This window comes from Pelecanus crispus, chromosome 2 (assembly GCF_030463565.1).
Source record: "Pelecanus crispus isolate bPelCri1 chromosome 2, bPelCri1.pri, whole genome shotgun sequence".
NCBI lineage: Eukaryota > Metazoa > Chordata > Aves > Pelecaniformes > Pelecanidae > Pelecanus > Pelecanus crispus.
In genome coordinates this window covers 57,500,237-57,518,338 of record NC_134644.1, presented here as the reverse complement: position 1 = coordinate 57,518,338, position 18,102 = coordinate 57,500,237, and the positions used below count along the sequence as shown (strand labels likewise).

The following is an 18,102-nucleotide window of genomic DNA, read 5'->3' as shown; positions in this document are numbered from 1 at the left end:
GGGGATTGTATTAGTCTTACTGGTTAATTTAGACTATTTCATTCAATTGGAAATACGCTTTCAATGGGAAATGTTTATGGATACCTGTTCTTTACAGGTTCTTTACAACGTATTTTTAGCAATTTGACTGCTAGCTTCAGCAGTAGAAGGCAAGTAGAAAACTAACTGGAATATGAGTTTCAAATTAGCATTCCTGTGGTTGAAAAATAGTCATTATTTATTTTACAACACCACAAAGGTAGCTTCCTCCTGTCAGCCCCGTGGGTCTCCGTCCCTTTCAGAATTTAAGGCTGCCATGTGTGGAGCACTTTACACATTTTGTGCAGTATATATTTCTTTTTCTTTTAATACATTTGATGAAAATTTCAAAATTCAGTGTTGTTGGGCTTGTTTTGCTTTGGTTTTTTTTAGGCATAAAATACAGAAGTATTAAGCGGTGGTACAAGAAGCAGCGCTATAAAATTTCTTTTCAAATGTTTAGAATCCTCCAGGATGATTTAAAGGAGTTCTCTTTAATTAAAAGTGCCATACACTTAGTAAAAATCCATGTTAGTTGAGAAATTGATATCCGTCCACCCCCCCCACCCCCAATAAAAAGGAAAGCTGTGAGTTTTCTTGTATGGGGTAAATGTCACTCTGTTTATATCTTAGCTTTGCTGCAAGTCAGGACTTGTACTATTCCTCTAGGTTGTCATAGAAACGCAGCTAACTGTCATCTCAACTCAGGCTGCTGATGGTTTTATTTGTAGGTTTTCAGGATTATTAAAATTTAACAAAAATTATTGATTTGCTTTTTATTAACACTGGCTTGTGTTTACTTTAGAAGTTCAGACTGCATAAAAGCTTTTCCTGATAGACAAATACCTTTAAAATTATTAAACTCTGATACTCTGAATAAGAGATCATCAGATGCATTTAATATATGAGGTAGAGTCTGAAGCAGTAGACAAATCTTGCATTTTTGCAAATCACCTTTTTCATTTCCTTTTGTTTACAGCAAGGTCCCCCCCACCCTATTTCAATTCACCTTTTAGCTTGACTTTTACTTAACATAAAAGATACCTGTCAAGAAAGCGTGAAATGGGTACATCATCGTGCCTATAGTTTGAAGTTTTCATTTTATTTACTTTTTTGAAGCCTGGCAGAATGCTTCGGTGCACTGACTTTTGAAAGTGTATATTTTTGTGTATGCATGTGCAGGAAAAATGACTTAGTTTTCACTCATAAATAAGACAGGCAAAACTTATTTACAGTAACTTTATCTAATGGTCCATGGATGAATGCTTTTATGCAAACTACTCAAGAGACTAGAATTAACTTTTCACGTTGGTTGCACATTTGATGTCCAGACTCCAGCAACATGTGGGATCTTATAAAAACTAGATGACTGGAGTTCAATTTTTGCTTTTGTGAATTTATTCAATGATTACCCATGCATTTCAAGTGTAATATTTGTAAGCAATATATAAAATGCCATAATGTATTAATTGCTGTAAAATGGACACATACTTCCTTACGTCCTCCTTCCATCATGTGTATGCTTTTTTCTTTGACTTTTCCTCCTCCCTCTACTCTGTAGTCATTTATTAGGGATCTCTAGGTGCAAGGAATTTGGCTGATTTATACACAGCCAGGTAATTTGACATTGTCATTCTGTCTAGTAACAACTTTGTTCAGTGTTAGATTTACTGAATAAAATTGTTTCTTGGTGGACACTTTGACACCTCACTTCAGACTGCTGCGTCATGGACTGCTGACATCCCTATATTAATCTCATTTGTATTCTGTCATAAAACTCTCAAATAACATTTTAAAAGGGCCTCTCTTTTCAGCATGTTTATGTAAGCATGGGGCTAAATACTGAATGTTTCCATAGGTCCGTGTGGCTTTTATGTGTTTTGTATGAGGGTATGTACATACTACAGTGTGTGGTGGTAGCACACACGGTAAATGGCTGTAATATTGAACTTGGGAAAGACTGGCTCTAGTACTTCAAAGGCAGTTTAAACAAACTATGTTTTATTAACATGTTAACATGTCTCTTTTCCAAATTTATTTTTCACGTCATTGGCTACAAGAAAATGTTGCACAAATATAGTTCTTCTGTTATAGGCTGACACTGTGCATTTTTATTTTCTGTTCTCGGGACTGGAAAGCAGTGGTTGGTGGAAAGTAAAGGTGCTCCTTTACTAGAGCACTGCACTGGTATATTCTGGTTGCTTAGGAGTGAAAGACATGTTTTATGTGGGGAAACACACTCAATGTTGATGTGTTCATTGGAGCTAATAGTGGGTGTAGGAGACTATTATTGCAGATATACTGTTTCCCAGTGAGGACCAAGGGATGTATGTGGGTTTGTGTATGTCTATGCATGTATAGTATTAACTGAAGCTTACGAAATCTATCTCTGGCATTGTACTTCAGTAGACCGTCTGTTACAGGTAGATGCCTATGACCAGAGAGCTGTTTTGCACCTTGGATTTTCTTTTCCTAAGAGAGGAACGTGTTGGGTGTTCTTTGATCAATGAATTTGCTGCTTGTGTTTTTTTAGCTCGGTCTCGTTCCTTTTCACACTGTGCCACTTGATGCATCATCTTTCTTTGCATCTAAGTAGTGATTGGGTGATAATACCTAACATGCTTGAAAAGAAAAGGAGAGGAAAGCTTTGGTATTTACCAGAAAAAGTTTCTAACATGCAGATGATATGGGTGATCCATAGGAATACACTGTGTCCAGATCCTTTTCCCAGACAGTTTCGCAACAACATATTTATACTCTTTTTTTTTTTTTTCTTTTAACCATAAACCCATTGGTGTGTTTTACACAATTAACTCATTTCTAGTGGATTCTTTTTATTTTTGTTCACAGCATTTTGCCTCTATCCTTTCTACAGAGGTGCAGCATCTTGTAAAGGTCTTGAAGTTTCTTGTAATCTGCGTGCTTCAGCTTAGAGCTAATTGTAGCTACAGAGGCACACTTTATTTTATCATTCGTTTTTCCATATCCATCCCTTTTATATTTTTCTTCTACATTGGGAGTGACTAACTTTATGTTACAAAGTACACATGTATGTTTTTTTCCTGCTTTTTAGATATCAACTAAGTGCCTCTTACAGCTGAATTGATATGCTGCTATACGGTCGTTGTTTGCACCCAGAACTTTGGAGTAAAAAGAGAAATCAGTAACAAAAAAGCACAACTGAAGCCCCCTCCAACGATTAAAACATGGAAGTTTGGCTTTTGACTGTAATGGCTGTTGTTAAGATATAATAGTGATCCATCTTTGCCTGTTGCTGTGTGATAGTTTTGGGGTGTCTTTTAATTTGTTTGTATTTAATATAAACTTCTAAACATTTGTTCGTGTTTTCTCTTGCTCCCTTTTCCTTACACTCTTAAAAATTTAGGAAGATGAGAGTGAAGAAGAACCTAAGCTGAAGTATGAACGGCTTTCTAATGGAGTGACTGAAATTCTCCAGAAGGATGCAGCCAGCTGCATGACGGTGCATGAAAAGGTATTGTGTGACTTTGTGACAAAGATGGAACTTCTGCTTGGTTTTATGTATTTATCTGTGCTTATAATGCATCAGTATATTTCTGCGTAGAAGTGCTGCCAAATCTAGAGGTGCAGTGCAAGCCAACACTAACATAAACAAAATTCATGGTAAACTTGTGCTGCACAGTGCATACTTTCTCAGTGAGAAAGTGAGGTGAGAATTCAAGGTGCAGGGATTCGTTAGATGGGATGTTTACATAAGCTACTGGGAAAATGCTCACTCGATTTTAATTATGGACAGTATTATGAACCAGAATTGGGATACAGTTGCGACTTTCCTTTATTCAGAAAGGAAATTGGCATCTACTGTGCTCATTTGTAGAGCCTGAATCACTGAAGACAGCCTTGATCATGCTAGGGGCCAGCTTAGCATACGTTCAGCTGTGGAAGACAGCCGAGTTTCTGTTAATACAGTGTAGAAGAAAGTAATTACAATATTACTTTTTTCTTTGGTCCTTTATTTTTGGGGGGGGTGTCATACTAACACTTCTCTGTTCCACTTCCCTGATTCATTATGTTAAAAACAAGAAGAGGGAATGCACATGCTCTAGTACTGGTAAGGTTTGAGACATGCAAGAGAATGAAAGGGAGAAAGTGATGGACAATGCAAAGTAAAGAAATTTTACGAAGAATCATTCCTTTGTTCTTACAAGGAAGGAACTTCATATGTTTCTTTAGTGATTTAAACAATTGCTTTTTTATTTTCTGAGTTTTCTTCTCTTTTATAAATACTAAGTAACATTTTTAAAATATTGAGGAATGTTGAAGAGCATCTGAAATTATGAGTTAATGATTTGTCAAGTAACTATTAGTATCTAAAACATAATAGCTGTTTTCTGAATGCATAATTTTTCACAGCCGGTAATAGCTTCTTAACAGTTATTGTTGAGGGATCTATCTCTATTATTTGGCTATATTTTTAGATTGACTTGTGCTGTGTTTCTTTTCCTCAAAGGACTGTTGCCATGGCTCAAGAGGCTCTTAAGATGAAGCTTGTATTTTAACTGTGCGAATGAAAACAATAAGTCTTTTTAAAATGTTTTTGACAACTTAGAATTACACAGATATTTGGAAAATTGGCAAACATTTCCTCCTGGTCTGTGGCCTGTTTGTGTTACCTTTTTTTTCCCTGAGACTCAGGTAAATTTTGAAAGGCAGGAGATGAACAGAATTTTTCTGTAAGGATGTGCACAGATGCAGCTTTAACTATAGTGTCACAAAGAGTGACAATACAGGAAAGCTGTTTAAGTATCCCAGCACTTTTAGGTTTTCAGCAAACTAGACACACTATTTATGAGAAGGATCAATATTGTTAGAAGCCAGGTACTGGAGTCTTTTAGGAATAGGTCTCTTACAACAGAGAGCTTAAAAATGAAGCTGGGTTATACGTTTTGCAAGAGTGTTTTCTGTTTTGCTCTGGTTTGTTGTGTCCGTTCCTCCCCCCAACATCAAGAGGAGGAAAAGCCCTGCTAAAGAGTCATCATTAGCAAAATTATACAGTACTATGTAAAGTATGCCTCTGATTAAAGCAGTTTAACTTTGCTGGGAGTCCTGAAAATCTGGCTTCTGTATTCAGACTAATTTCCCTCCAGAATTATTTTTTTCTTCTTTTCACTGCTAAAGCATCATATTTTCACCAGGCTTGCTGTCTGCACTGGATGACTAATCGTCATGGCATCTGGTGCATTCAAGCAGGCCTGTGCAGTGGAATAGTCATACCTAGTTATGTCTGCACACCTGATGTTTTATTAACCAGTATTGATTTTTTTACCCGGGGGACTTTTTTCTTCCTGAAAAAAGGCAACCTTGCAGGAGTGAAAGGCATTGCAGGGGATGAATTTCTAATGAACCCCTTCTTTCCCTTTTTTGACTCCTTTTAATGTAGCTTCATATTTTAAGTGCCTGAACTGAAATTTCATTTTAAGCAATTCCATTTTGATAAATCCTTTTAAACCTTGACTTTCTGTAAGGTTATTTTTTAAAGATTGTGCTGCCTGACTGACACGCTTAGCAGTGCCTGTAAATTTGAGCATTTCATTATAGGTTGCAATGAAGCATGCTCACATGCAGTGAAATACAGAGAATTGAGGAGCCTAGACTATTTGAGTAATGCTGAAAGGAGGGGGGGGAATGAAAGAAACCTCTGTCATAAATCAAGTAGTATCGAAGTTCTTCCTTTTCTGTTTAGGTGTAGTTCACACGGTTCAATTAACAGCAGATCTCTCAGAATCAATTCCCTTCTTGTTTGTATCAAAATAAGTTTGTGATAGCATGCATTTGTGTGGAGATTTCTTTATTTTGCTACTATTTTTTAGAATGAAACTCCCAAGATTTCTGAGGAAAAGTGTATTTGTCTTGAGAGTGTTCAATGTAGGAGTGTTACTATGTAAAGGAAAACAGACCCAGTGGTTATCTGTGTGCTCAAATGCACTGTCAGAGACCTTCCATAATTCAGCAGTATTTTACCAGTGGCTTACCGGTGGCCTTTTGCTGCGCTTGAATGTTTTGGTTTTATGTTAACAATGAAGAAGAATTAAAAATAAAGCCCAAAGGAAACCATTATGATTGAAAGAAAGCTGTGGAAAGGATCTAGGAACTATTTCGGATCTGTGTTGGTCCTTGCTTTCATGCTGCATTTTTAATTTGCTGCCACAGTCCATCAGGCAGTGTGTACGGACTGCAGACACACCATTAGTTGTCAGTGGATGAGGGTCCTCATGACTCATTCTGACAGCTAACTTGCACTATCACAGTAATATGGGCTTGAAGCCCTGTTTTATTCTTTAGGTGCAGTTAAAATAAGCTTTGTCTATAGAAGGTGGTGGGTTGTTTTTCCCCAGTGCTGCTAATCATTAATCTGTTAAACATCCCGGAGTTCATTTAGCGTTGCTGTAGTTTTGGTTGCAGTGTCTTTGTGTTTATGTAATCAGTCTCTTTCTTTTACAGTTTTTGGCACTGGGAACGCATTATGGCAAAGTTTATTTACTTGATGTCCAGGGGAACATAACACAGAAGTTTGATGTCGTAAGTATGGCATTATTCAGAACACATCTACTGGGATGTAAAAATGCTGCAATGTACTAAGTAATAAATAAGTTAATGCTCTTGCTAAACCTGAAATTTTACTAATGCATTTCATGAACTCCCTCCCCGTACATAAGAGGTAGTGTATGGTCCTTGCAAAAAGAAGTTACACGGGATGGTTTTGTGATGAGCACATCTCAGTTTACGTATAATAAAATTTCTTTATGAAGGCAGAAGAAGAAATACATATTTATGATTGTAAAAGGCTATTATTAATTATGTAACCCAGAGGCTCGTGACTTCCAGAAGGCATGAGCCTGCTCATTAGGTGACTATTGTCAGTTGTTAATGTGTGCGCTATCATCTTATCTAGTTGCTACAAGTAATTGAAAATTGATTGATTGCCTTGCTGGTTGAGTTTATCTACTGCAAATATATAACGCTAATATTTTATGTGAATGTTTTGAAGCTTGGACTCTTAAGGGATTGTATTGATTGAAGGAGAAGCAGCAGACTTTTTCCTTATTGTGGTTCCTGATATTAGAGGATGAATGAAATGCTAAATGTAAAGCTCTGTTCTAGAGTATTAAATGTTCCTTTTAATTGTGAATACTTATTGATTATTTTTTTGGTTTGCTTTTTAGTATCTCATTTTCAAATTCCCTGTCTTCCACAGGAAGTGGAAGGAAGAGAATTAGCAATTTTTTTTTCCCTGTCATTGTCACAAAATCTAGTAGCCAAGCATTGGTTTTTCATAGCAGTGTCAGCACTTGTCAGAGTATCCATCACAAGATGTTGGCATGTTTGCAAAGAGAACGTATGTTCTAAAGCTGACACAGCTAGCTGCATGGGAGGGGTGAAAGGTTTTGTTTGTATTTTTGAAAAATCTAATTATGCAATTGTGCAAGGGAGTGGAAAAAGTCACAGCCAAAACCTAGACTCCTAGGCACAACCTTTGGAGGAAATTTTATATATAGCATTGGTCAGATTGACAATGACCTTACTGGGTATTAACAAGTGTCAAGCTAATTATGTTTTTCTGTTTCTTTTAACTTCGTATGTTCATCAGTCCCACAGATGAGATGCTGACTGCATTTCAAAAGCAGAAAACCTTTGGGTGTCTCCCTTACAGTTCTGATTACTTTACATGTGTGCTACCTGCTAAAGATACAGCTTTGTTGTCTCTGAAGTAATCCATTTGGGGCAGGCTGGATTAAAGTGTACCCGAATTCTTCTCTTCCATCTCTGCAGTAAGAGACTGACTCAAAAGACGCATTCTAATGAAGTGAATATTTTCTAATGAGTCAGGCATTAAGTGTCTTAGACTTGTATTCATTCCACTCTGTGTCAGGTACTTGGAAGAGTTCATTTGTAGAACTGCCATTTGTTTTCCTAAGTGCATCACCAACACCCTGTTCTCCCACACTGGTTCTGAAAAGTGAAATCCTCCTCTTGCTGTAAAGACTTAGAGCACTGCCTAGGTGTAGAGCAAGGAACAAGGGGAACTGTTGTCTACTAAAGACTATAAAACCAAATCCCTGCATCGTCTTTATACCCACCCACCCAAACCTGTTATTCTTTGCTTTTCCTTAATAAAAAGTCCTACCAGTGCCTGCTGGCAGGGTGGTTTCTTATGATGAAGTTAGGGTTGGGCTATATAAACCACTTTCTACTCTTGAGTGCTTACTTGGTTATCCCTTTTCCAAACTTGACCTGCTTCAGGATGAAGATTTTTGTGCTGTGTCTTCTTAGAGATGGCAATGATTTATTTTTAAACTATTGTTTGAGTACAAAGTGCTTTTTGAGATGGAGAATAGGAAAAAGAAACGTTTCTTGGATTCTATTCTTAATGTTTCCGTCTCTTTTTGTAATGTACGTGTCTTCAGTGCAACAGACAAATTATATCATGGATCAGGTGGAAAGGGTGCTTTTTTTACTTTTTTTTGTAGTTTGAAGAAAAATTATTTTGATCTAGGACCACTGGTCTTTAAAAGAAAAGTTTTCCAAGGAACTACTAGGTGTTGCAGAAAAACAAAGCAGCTCTGACATCCTTGGCTGCTTAAACGGAGAAGTTTTCTGAATGAATGTTGTTGGCTGTTGAACCAATAGACAGTTTATTCTGAACTGGCTGCTGTATGTCAGAGTGTTTTCCTTCTGACTGAACTTTTCAAGATCTTGGCTGCAGACTACAGGCATCTCTGTCGAAACATTTGGTGGGGTCTTCCTTCTGTTCTCTCCTACCAACATCTATTTACTGTCTCTCCTGGGGGATTTGCATTAGAGCATTGCCATGTTGTAAATCCCAAATAAAACCTAACCCTTTCTTGAGAATAGAGTGAGTCACTTCCAGAAGTCCTATAGATGCGAAGCATTCCTTGTAAATGTGCTGGGGCAAAGAGTATTTTCCCTAGTGGTATTTTCTCTGGTTCTTTGTTGGGTCCAGAATGAGCAAATTCCTTCTGAGAAGCGTTTCCACTAGTGGAATGACAGATATGGTTTTACCTTGAAGTTGTAAGTAGGAGAAGTATCAGTTGTTACTAACTGCTGGAAATTAGTAGTATACAAAAACTGTTCCAAGTAAATAAAATAGTCTCTCATTAAAGAGCAAGCAATATTACCACTGAAATTTTGTAATTGTTTGCAGTAAACAGTGTACCTGGGGAGTGACTTCTACGTATTTTTCTTTTTGAAAGAATCTTTTCAGCAGATGTTTTCTGTCTTATGAGATGGCAGAAATGAACAGTAAGGATAGCAATGTGAAGCCCTTTGTCTGGAAGAAATCAGTTATGTAATTCAAAGAATTGTTCTGCATTTGAGTCTTTATCTGTATTTTTCAGGTGTGGTTTTTTTTTTTTAAAGCCAAGTTGGGAAATAAAAAAATTAATTACATTTCTATACATCTAAGTCTGTTAAATGTGTAAATAGAAAAAAACCAAACCATACACAGGAAACTTTAAAAGTCACTGGATCTGAAGTAGTGTTAGTATGTGAATATATGTGAATTATATGTGAAATAAACCAGAATGGAGAGAGGGGTTTTTATTTTACTCTTTTTTAAAAATTTATTTTAATGGCAAGCTCATATTAAGTATATGTAGGAAATCACATTACTGCTACCATAGTCCTCTTGATTTCCTTTTTTCTTTCCTAACCTCAGGTAACCATGTTCAATAATATAAATGGACTTGGAAATTGAAGAAATAAGAATTTTGTTTTTATAATAAATAATGTATTTTCCATACTGGCTCACATCTGGATTTGAGCCAAATTGTAAAACAGAAATAGGGACTGATCTCAGAGGATTTGTAGCATAATTACTTTATCATGTCTCCAGCCCCTGTGAACTTTGAGGGAGAAAGCTCACAGGTATGTTGCATAATCTCCAAAATGGCTAATTTTTGAATGATGGCCCTCCTGTTGAAGGCTGAATGCATTTAGCATTTTAAATTGCTAAAAACAGCTGTAACAAACACAAAAATGTAAATCCTAGCATCCCTAGAAGTTCTGCTATTGTAACATGCTTTTTTGTTTGGTTGTTGTTTAAAAAAAACGTGTAGGACTTCACTCTGTGACATCTGTAGCAGCAAAACAATGTGGGTATCCTGAATTGCAAATACTGGCCCTAGTGCTGCAAAGACTTAATCATGTGCTCTACTTTGATCCATAAATATTCAGAGAGGCTTCTGTGGAACTAACAGAGACAACTAAAAAGTCATTTCAGAAGAGAGTCTTGCTCTCATCCTGCCCTTAAAATATCTGATGCTGGATCCTGTGCCAGGTGGATGACTAGTCTTTTCAGGTTTGCAACTCCTCTTGTCAACAGCAGTGAAAATATGTGCTTTGAAACTGGTGTGGGAGACTTTTGGTTTGGGGAGAATTGAGAGACAGGAATTTAGGGGCTTTGGCCTTGCATAGTGCTGGTTTCTCAGCAGGCACGCTTGTGCTCTCACATGATCCCCCTTTCCTCCTTGTGGGTTTTTAGCTCTCGCCAGCATGGCTGTCTTTGGCAATGTCAGCTGCCTAAGATTAACTGATATGCATCCTGAAATAACGTATGTTTGACAAACCGGTGTTCTCTTGTATTAGGGTTCAGTGCATTGAGTGAGATGAAATGTGTCAAACGCACTGAAAATTATTACTAAAAGGCAACAAGAAGGGGGGAAAAAAAGCCTGCTAATGCCACTGACAAAGGATGATGCAGGACTGATTCACAGCATGTTAATTCCAAGTGCCTCTCCATCTTTCTTTTCTTTTTAGACTGTCTACAATTTATTAATATAATTATTGCCTCAACTGACATCTTGTGGATTAAGGACTTGTAGATATGAAGAAAGCTGTACAAACATGTTTAGTTAAGTAACAAATCAAAAACCTTTCAAAGGGCAAGAAAACCTGCCCCCATTCTGGTCTTCTAATAAACATCAAGCTTAAAGCAAAAATGGTAAGAAGTCTTGGCTGGTGCCAGTGATATTCTGTGAGAATGGGAAACATCACCTATTTTACAAGTAGGGGGATTTAAATGTTAAATGCATTCAGAGGTGTTTCAGAGACGATGCATGAGCCTAGAAAACAATGTAAATAGCATTTTAAAGCCTCTATTAGTGCAAAGAAATTGAAGTCCTTTTAGCATGCAACATTTGTGAGCTATTCAAGACTGCTGGAGTTTCAGAAAGAATGAAACTTTACGTAGAGGCCCCTTCTGGCAGCATTTCTTTTTAGCACATATTTGTTTCCTGGCCTCACCTTTTTTTTTTTTTTCTAATTGTCTCACATTGCGTAGCACTAAACATTTCTTTATGTTTTTTTTAATTGGAGTGGCAGAAATCCAAAATCATTAGGTCATCTCTTCTACCTTGAAAAATTAAAGGGGAGTTCCTTCTGTGGTGGTATTGTTGCCCTTGGGTGTATTGAAGTTACAGCACTCGCCAGCCTCTGGAGCAAGTGTGTTGCTTGCTTGAAGGTCAGTCAGTGGCCTGTTGGTTTTGCTGATAACTCAGCACGTTGCAAACAAAATGTCAGAGGTTTCTGTTGACTTGATGTGCTTTTGAAAGAGTTTAATTGCTAACGAGAAAAGCATATTTCCGATGAAGAAACAGCTGTTGTTAAGCACGGAATGCTGTTGCTGGAAATGATGTGGAGCCCACTAACTGCTGTGAGAGATAATGCAGCATCTTTCAATGGGGAAGGTAACTTTTAGCATTTGATTGTATAATGAAGAAGTTACTTTGAATGCAACTTTACATGAGAGTTTAAGATGATATAAATGTCACTTATTTTGACAGGCTACTTAAAATTCCCTGTTTATTACTTTAACGACATCATTTTAGTTGTCACTGTCAGACTATGAAAGAAGACTTAGTTGGGAAATGAAATGAAGCAAGAGAATTTAGAGTAAAGATCTGGGTAGCTGTGTGTTAGTATTTGCAGGGTGTCATTGTGCCTGTTAAATTTGAAGCTGAAATCGTGTGTTTTCTACCAAACCAAGCGGGCTGCTATAAATGTAGCTCCAAAAATTAAGGTTTTGATAGGAGTGAGTGTCTATGCAGGGGATAGGTTTCCTTCCCCTCCGTGGGACCTCCCACCCAAATGGGTGGTGCAGTCCTACAGCTTAAATGCTTTAAGTTAACCCCTAGTTCTGCCCAATGGAAAAACTGGAGAAAAGTTACATACTTTGGGATTTTGCTGTTAAGACTTGGATCTCTACACCCAATTTAATAGCCCTTCTTTTGTTTCTGTCTACCTGTCTTTTCATTTTAACTGCAGATGATTTGGAAATCCAGAGGTTTTTACAGTAGTTGTGGGAGTAACTCAGATGGCCTTTTGAGTCTGGCTTTTTGGTTGTTATAAAAGCTTGGAAAGTATGTCTTATGATGTTTGTTCTGATACTGTGCTTATTAGGTTGTTTGTGACCTGGAGTGTTTCCAATGGGAACTGTGGAACTATTGAAGATTAGGACCCTTCCTTGGCTGGAATCATGGTGTACCTGGGTGTCTGTCACTGGATGAGGTAGCTTGCCTAGAACAGCGAAAATTGTGGTGTCAGTGCTGTTAGTCCACAGGTCTAGAAAAGTTTCTTGTCTGATGCAACTGAAACAAAAAAAACCCCTGTCATAGATGTTTTGCACATATATCCGCTGCATGTAATTTTGCTTTGAAGGGAATGTTGCTTAAATTTTTACTTAAAGAGATCAGATGGATGTGGAAGGCATTCATTGTTACTAGAAATGTTGCTTGGAGTATGGATGAAATATGGGAGTTTTAAACAATTGTAGTATCATGTATGATTAATTTTTATAAGCTTGAAACTGAGGAAAGCACAACCATTTCATTCAATTATTCTTTCAAGCTTGTAGCTTGCAATAACTGTAGCTTAGTGCAGAATAATGTGAAAAGTTTAGTTGGAAGTATGGGTTCAGCCACAGAAAGTCGTGTATGGTCCAGCCATGTATTTCTTGAATGCTGTTAGCTCATAGAAGTCAAATGTGTGCTTGTGCAGTCACAAACAGTAACATGTATGCTGTAGATGAAATTTATTTCAGTTAAAGTATAAAGCCTATGTACTTTATCAGCTGTTTCTGGGACTGCAATTGTTTCTGCCTTCTCTTTTGAACTTGTCACTAGCAGCTATGTTGCCCATGTGCCTTCTTTTGAGAAGGATGTCAGCCCCATCGTTAGACTGAATGATCTTTCTACAACTTGATTACTCTCCAAATGCATATTGTTTTTCCTCTGTTTTTTGACGTTGTGGTTTAGCCCCAGCCAGCAACTAAGCACCACGCAGCCACTCGCTCACTCCCCCTACCCTGATGGGATGAGGGAGAGAATCAGAGGAGTAAGAGTGAGAAAAACTCCTGGCTTGAGATAACAGTTTAATAATTGAAATAAAGTAAAATGGTAATGATAATAATAACAATACAATAATTATAATAATAATATACAAAGCAAGTGATGCACAATGCAATTGCTTACCACCCGCCGACCGATACCCAGACAGTTCCTGAGCAGTGATCACTGCCCCCCAGCCAACTCCCCCCAGTTTATATACTGAGCATGACATCATATGGTATGGAATAGCCCTTTGGTCAGTTTGGATCAACTATTCTGGCTGTGCCCCCTCCCAGTTTCTTGTGCACCTGGCAGAGCATGGGAAGCTGAAAAGTCCTTGAGTAGCATAAGCAGTACTTAGCAACAACTAAAAACATCAGTGTGTTATCAACATTCTTCTCATCCTAAATCCAAAACACAGCACTATGCCAGCTACTAGGAAGAAAATTAACTCTATCCCAGCCGAAACCAGGACAGATGTAGAAGCATAGGAAGAAGTTTCCTTTTTGTTCTCTAGTATCAATCACTTTTCTACAGAGTAAGTATCCTGTTGTCTGTCAGTTGCATTTCATGACCAACTCTAAAGGTATTACATTTAAGGTACCTTAACAGCCCTCTTTAATGTCACTGATTTCAGGAAGAGTTTGGTAATGTCACCTCTTAATGAGACAAAGGGCTGTGACCGAATACGGTTTTGTCACAGTCATCTAGACAGCAAATAGTGCACTTTCTTTTGACTTGGTAGGGTCCTATCATATTCTGCTTGTTTTCTCACCAAAAAAAAAAAAAAAAAAAAAAAAAAAAAAAAAAAAAAATCTGGAAAATTCTAGGGGAAAAATATCTCATTAAGGGAGAATGCTAAACATGAAGGACATTACTACTATAGTATTTAATACAGCACTGTTGGTCAATGAAAGGGCAAAGTCCCCAATGTATTTTTAAATTTTTTTTCACCAGACCTTGTAGGAACTCTGATTCTATTTTTGTGAAAGATCAAGTAGAGTACCTTACTGTAATTCTGCTAAGTGAATTTACATGTGGCATTTTCAAACATTTGTGAACAAAATTATTTGTGACATTATGCAGAAATATCAAAATCATCAAAACAATTCTTTTTTTTTTTTTTTTTTTTTCTTCTAACTCTTTCACCATCAGGTTTGGTAACATTTGCTGTTCGAATGCATACTACATCTTGTGATTATTTAGAAAATGTAATTTGTGTTTGCAGCTATTACTGACCTTTTCTCTAAAAAATTGCCCTATGCACCATAATTTGACAACAATATTAGGCAATGAAGTTTATTTGCTTTTAAGAAAAACACAGAAACGTCGTTTCTAATTTCAAAGACATATTAAACAACCATGCACAATAATATTTTTTCATCTCTGATTTAAGCAAAAGATTACTTTTCTAGAGTGTAATTAGCTCTTAAAAGAAAGCCTCAAAAGACTTCCAACAAATTTCAAACAACTGCTAAAAAAGGGACATACTTTTCTGTACCTTCCAGAGGCTTAGTCCCTGACAAGAAAGACTAGGTGCTGCTAGGTTGTTCTGTCTTTAACTACTTCTAGGTATTTGAAGAACCACAGATTCTCACCATCAGGGATGTCCCTGCCCTGCTGGGAACTTTCTGGTTTGACCAGGTGATGTTGACTGGCATGAGACATATGTTCAGTGATTCACCGCTTCCTTTTTTCAGTCATCCCAGAAGTGTATTGTGCCACATCTGTCTCATAGTCTCCCTAAATGCTCTTTGCTGATATATAGCTGGACCACTGGGCTAAGTTGCTCTAGAGTTTTTATTAGCAGCAATGAAACAGCTAGTTTCAGGTAGCACTGATGAAGGCTTTTCATAAAAGACTGATAACACAGATGTGCATTTTCTAAACCCTAACAACCTTTAAAAGCATAGGGAGTATTTGGAAAGGTTTGATTCCTAAGAAGCTAGTACACTGCTGATTCCTAGAGCTGTTTTCTTTTCAAATGGCATATTATACCTGGATGGCATTTTCCTCTATATGGAAGGCAGGCACTTGCGTGCGCGTATACAAAATAATAGCAGTTTGCTTGTCAGAATTATTCAGAGTTCTGGCATTAATAAAATATTACTTGCATTAGAAAATGTTTTCCTAGTTAGAAAGTCCAAAGCAACTGAGTTCTGGAAGACAATGGTTTTTATACAAGTTGACATTAATGATAGAGCTACAGCCCTTTGTTTCTATTAACAATAAAAATGCAGCACTATTAAAAACACAGAATGACATAACAGGGGCATAATATGATGAACAAAACATGAAAGCAAAACTAAGTATTTTTTCCCATAGGGGGTAAGATATTATTGATAATGAACTTTGTAAATCTAATAAAGATTCCTTTCTGAAGGATGAGACTTATTTGTTTTAAAAGACATGACAGTGAGTATAGCAGTTGTTCACTGCACTCCTGATGGAATGCTAAACATGGCCAGTCCAGATTTGACCAGTCTTGGGTATTAATACCCTCAGAGTAGCTGCTGACAAAAGTAGCCACTTTCAAGCTGGCCATCTCCACTGTGATGCTGCTGAAGAAGCTAGTTCCACTCGGTGTCCTGTGACACAGAAAAATAGGAGTATAAGAAATTTCAGAAATCAGTATTTTGGTGTTGGAAGGTTCACCACTGTAACCCTAAACTGGCTGCTAATTGAAGTCTGTAGTTGCTGCAGGTCTTGGCAGTTTTGAAGATAGAGGCTGTGAAATGTGAGCAGTGTAAAAAGATGGAGGAATGAATTAATGTGTTTGCTTTTTTGATCTACTTTATTTAAAGGTTATTATAAGCAATCGTCTACACTTCACTGGTATTGAAATAGAGCCTCTTTGTATGTAAATGCATTGAGGAAGTTGCACAGGATCAATTAATCTTCACATTTAGCTTTCCCTGTGTTACTGTCACAGTGAGGGTATGGCATACAGTATGCTACTTACGGTAAGTTACAGTGCACTTCATGATCCATAGTTTCTACTTGTGTGAGTACTCTCCTCCCTCTCCCCCCATCTTTTTGATTTGCAGATGATTTTAGGATCCTGTCAAGAATCAGACACCCAACATCGGTCATTGTTGAGTATCTCTGATGGGTTTGTGAGACTTTCCCAGATGATATAATTGCAAATAAAGGAAGTTCCAGAGTTGGTGTCCAAAGAGAATACAATGCTTTCAGTAAGCAGGAAATGTATTTATTATTGCATATAGCTCTGACTTATGCCAATCTGTACCGGTGTTGATAACGGAATGTTTACATGGAAAATGGCACTTGAGCTCTAGCTATTGGATGAACTTCAGCACTGATCACCCAGTCTAATAGTTAACTATGCCAGGAATACGACTAGTTATGTCAGTTTCAACCAGGAAAAGGAATTCCTTCCCTTTTAATATTTCTGCTTCTGTCTAATTCCAACAGTGAAAGATCTTTTCACTGATTTCAGTAGCCATCAGTTTGGGATAGAATCATAGAATGCTTTGGGTTGGAAGGGACCTTTAGAGGTCATCTAGCCCAACCCCCCTGCAGTAAGCAGGGACAGCTTTAACTAGATCAGGTTGCTCAGAGCCCCATCCAACCTGACCTTGAATGTTGCCAGGGATGGGGCCTCTACCACCTCTCTGGGCAACCTGTTCCAGTGCCTGACCACCCTCATTGTAAAAAATTTCTTTCTTATGTCTAGTCTAAATCTATTCTTCTTTAGTTTAAATCCGTTATTCCTTGTCCTGTCACAACAGGCCTTGCTAAAAAGATTCTCCCCATCTTTCCTGTAGGCCCCCTTCAAGTACTGGAAGGCTGCAATAAGGTCTCCTTGCAGCCTTCTCTTCTCTGGGCTGAACAATCCCAACTCTCTCAGCCTGGCCTCGTAGGAGAGGTGTTCCAGCCCTGGGATCATTTTGGTGGCCCTCTTCTGCACCTGCTCCAGCAGGTCCATGTCCTTCTTGTGCTGAGGGCCCCAGAGCTGGACGCAGTGCTCCAGATGAGGTCTTACCAGAGCAGAGTAGAGGGGCAGAATCACCTCCCTCGACCTGCTGGCCACGCTTCTTTTGATGCAGCCCAGGATACGGTTGGCTTTCTGGGCTGCAAGCGCACATTGCTGGCTCATGTCCAGCTTTTCATCCACCAGTACCCCCAAGTCCTTCTCCGCAGGGCTGCTCTCAATCTCTTCATCCCCCAGCCTGTACTGATATTGGGGGTTGCCCCGTCCCAGGTGCAGGACCTTGCACTTGGCCTTGTTGAACCTCATGAGGTTCACAGAGGCCCACCTCTCCAGCTTGTCCAGGTCCCTCTGGATGGCATCTCGTCCTCCTGGTGTGTCAACCGCACCACTCAGCTTGGTGCTGTCTGCAAACTTGCTGAGGGTGCACTCGATCCCACTGTCTATGTCATTGATGAAGATGTTAAATAGCACCGGTGCCAGTACGGACCCCTGAGGGACTCCGCTTGTCACCGGTCTCCAAGTGGACATCGAGCCGTTGACCACTACCCTCTGGATGTGACCATCCAGCCAATTCCTTATCCATCGAACAGTTCACCCATCAAACCCATATCTCTCCAATTTAGAGAGCAGGATGTTGTGGGGGACTGTGTCGAACGCTTTACAGAAATCCAAGTAGATGACATCCATTGCTTTTCCCTTGTCCACCGATGCAGTCACTCCTTCATAGAAAGCCACTAGGTTGGTCAG

The 18,102-nt window shown here is 38.3% G+C and overlaps 1 protein-coding gene across 1 annotated transcript in view; it reads left to right on the top strand.

Annotated features, from left to right (window-relative positions):
* VPS41 (VPS41 subunit of HOPS complex) overlaps positions 1-18,102 on the top strand; it is a 111,065-nt gene that overhangs the window by 12,025 nt on the left and 80,938 nt on the right. The window contains exons 2-3 of the mRNA XM_075704791.1: positions 3,404-3,511; positions 6,499-6,576. Coding sequence (XP_075560906.1) covers positions 3,494-3,511; positions 6,499-6,576 — 96 coding nt within the window. The 5' untranslated portion in view covers positions 3,404-3,493. The remainder of the gene's footprint in view (positions 1-3,403; positions 3,512-6,498; positions 6,577-18,102) is intronic.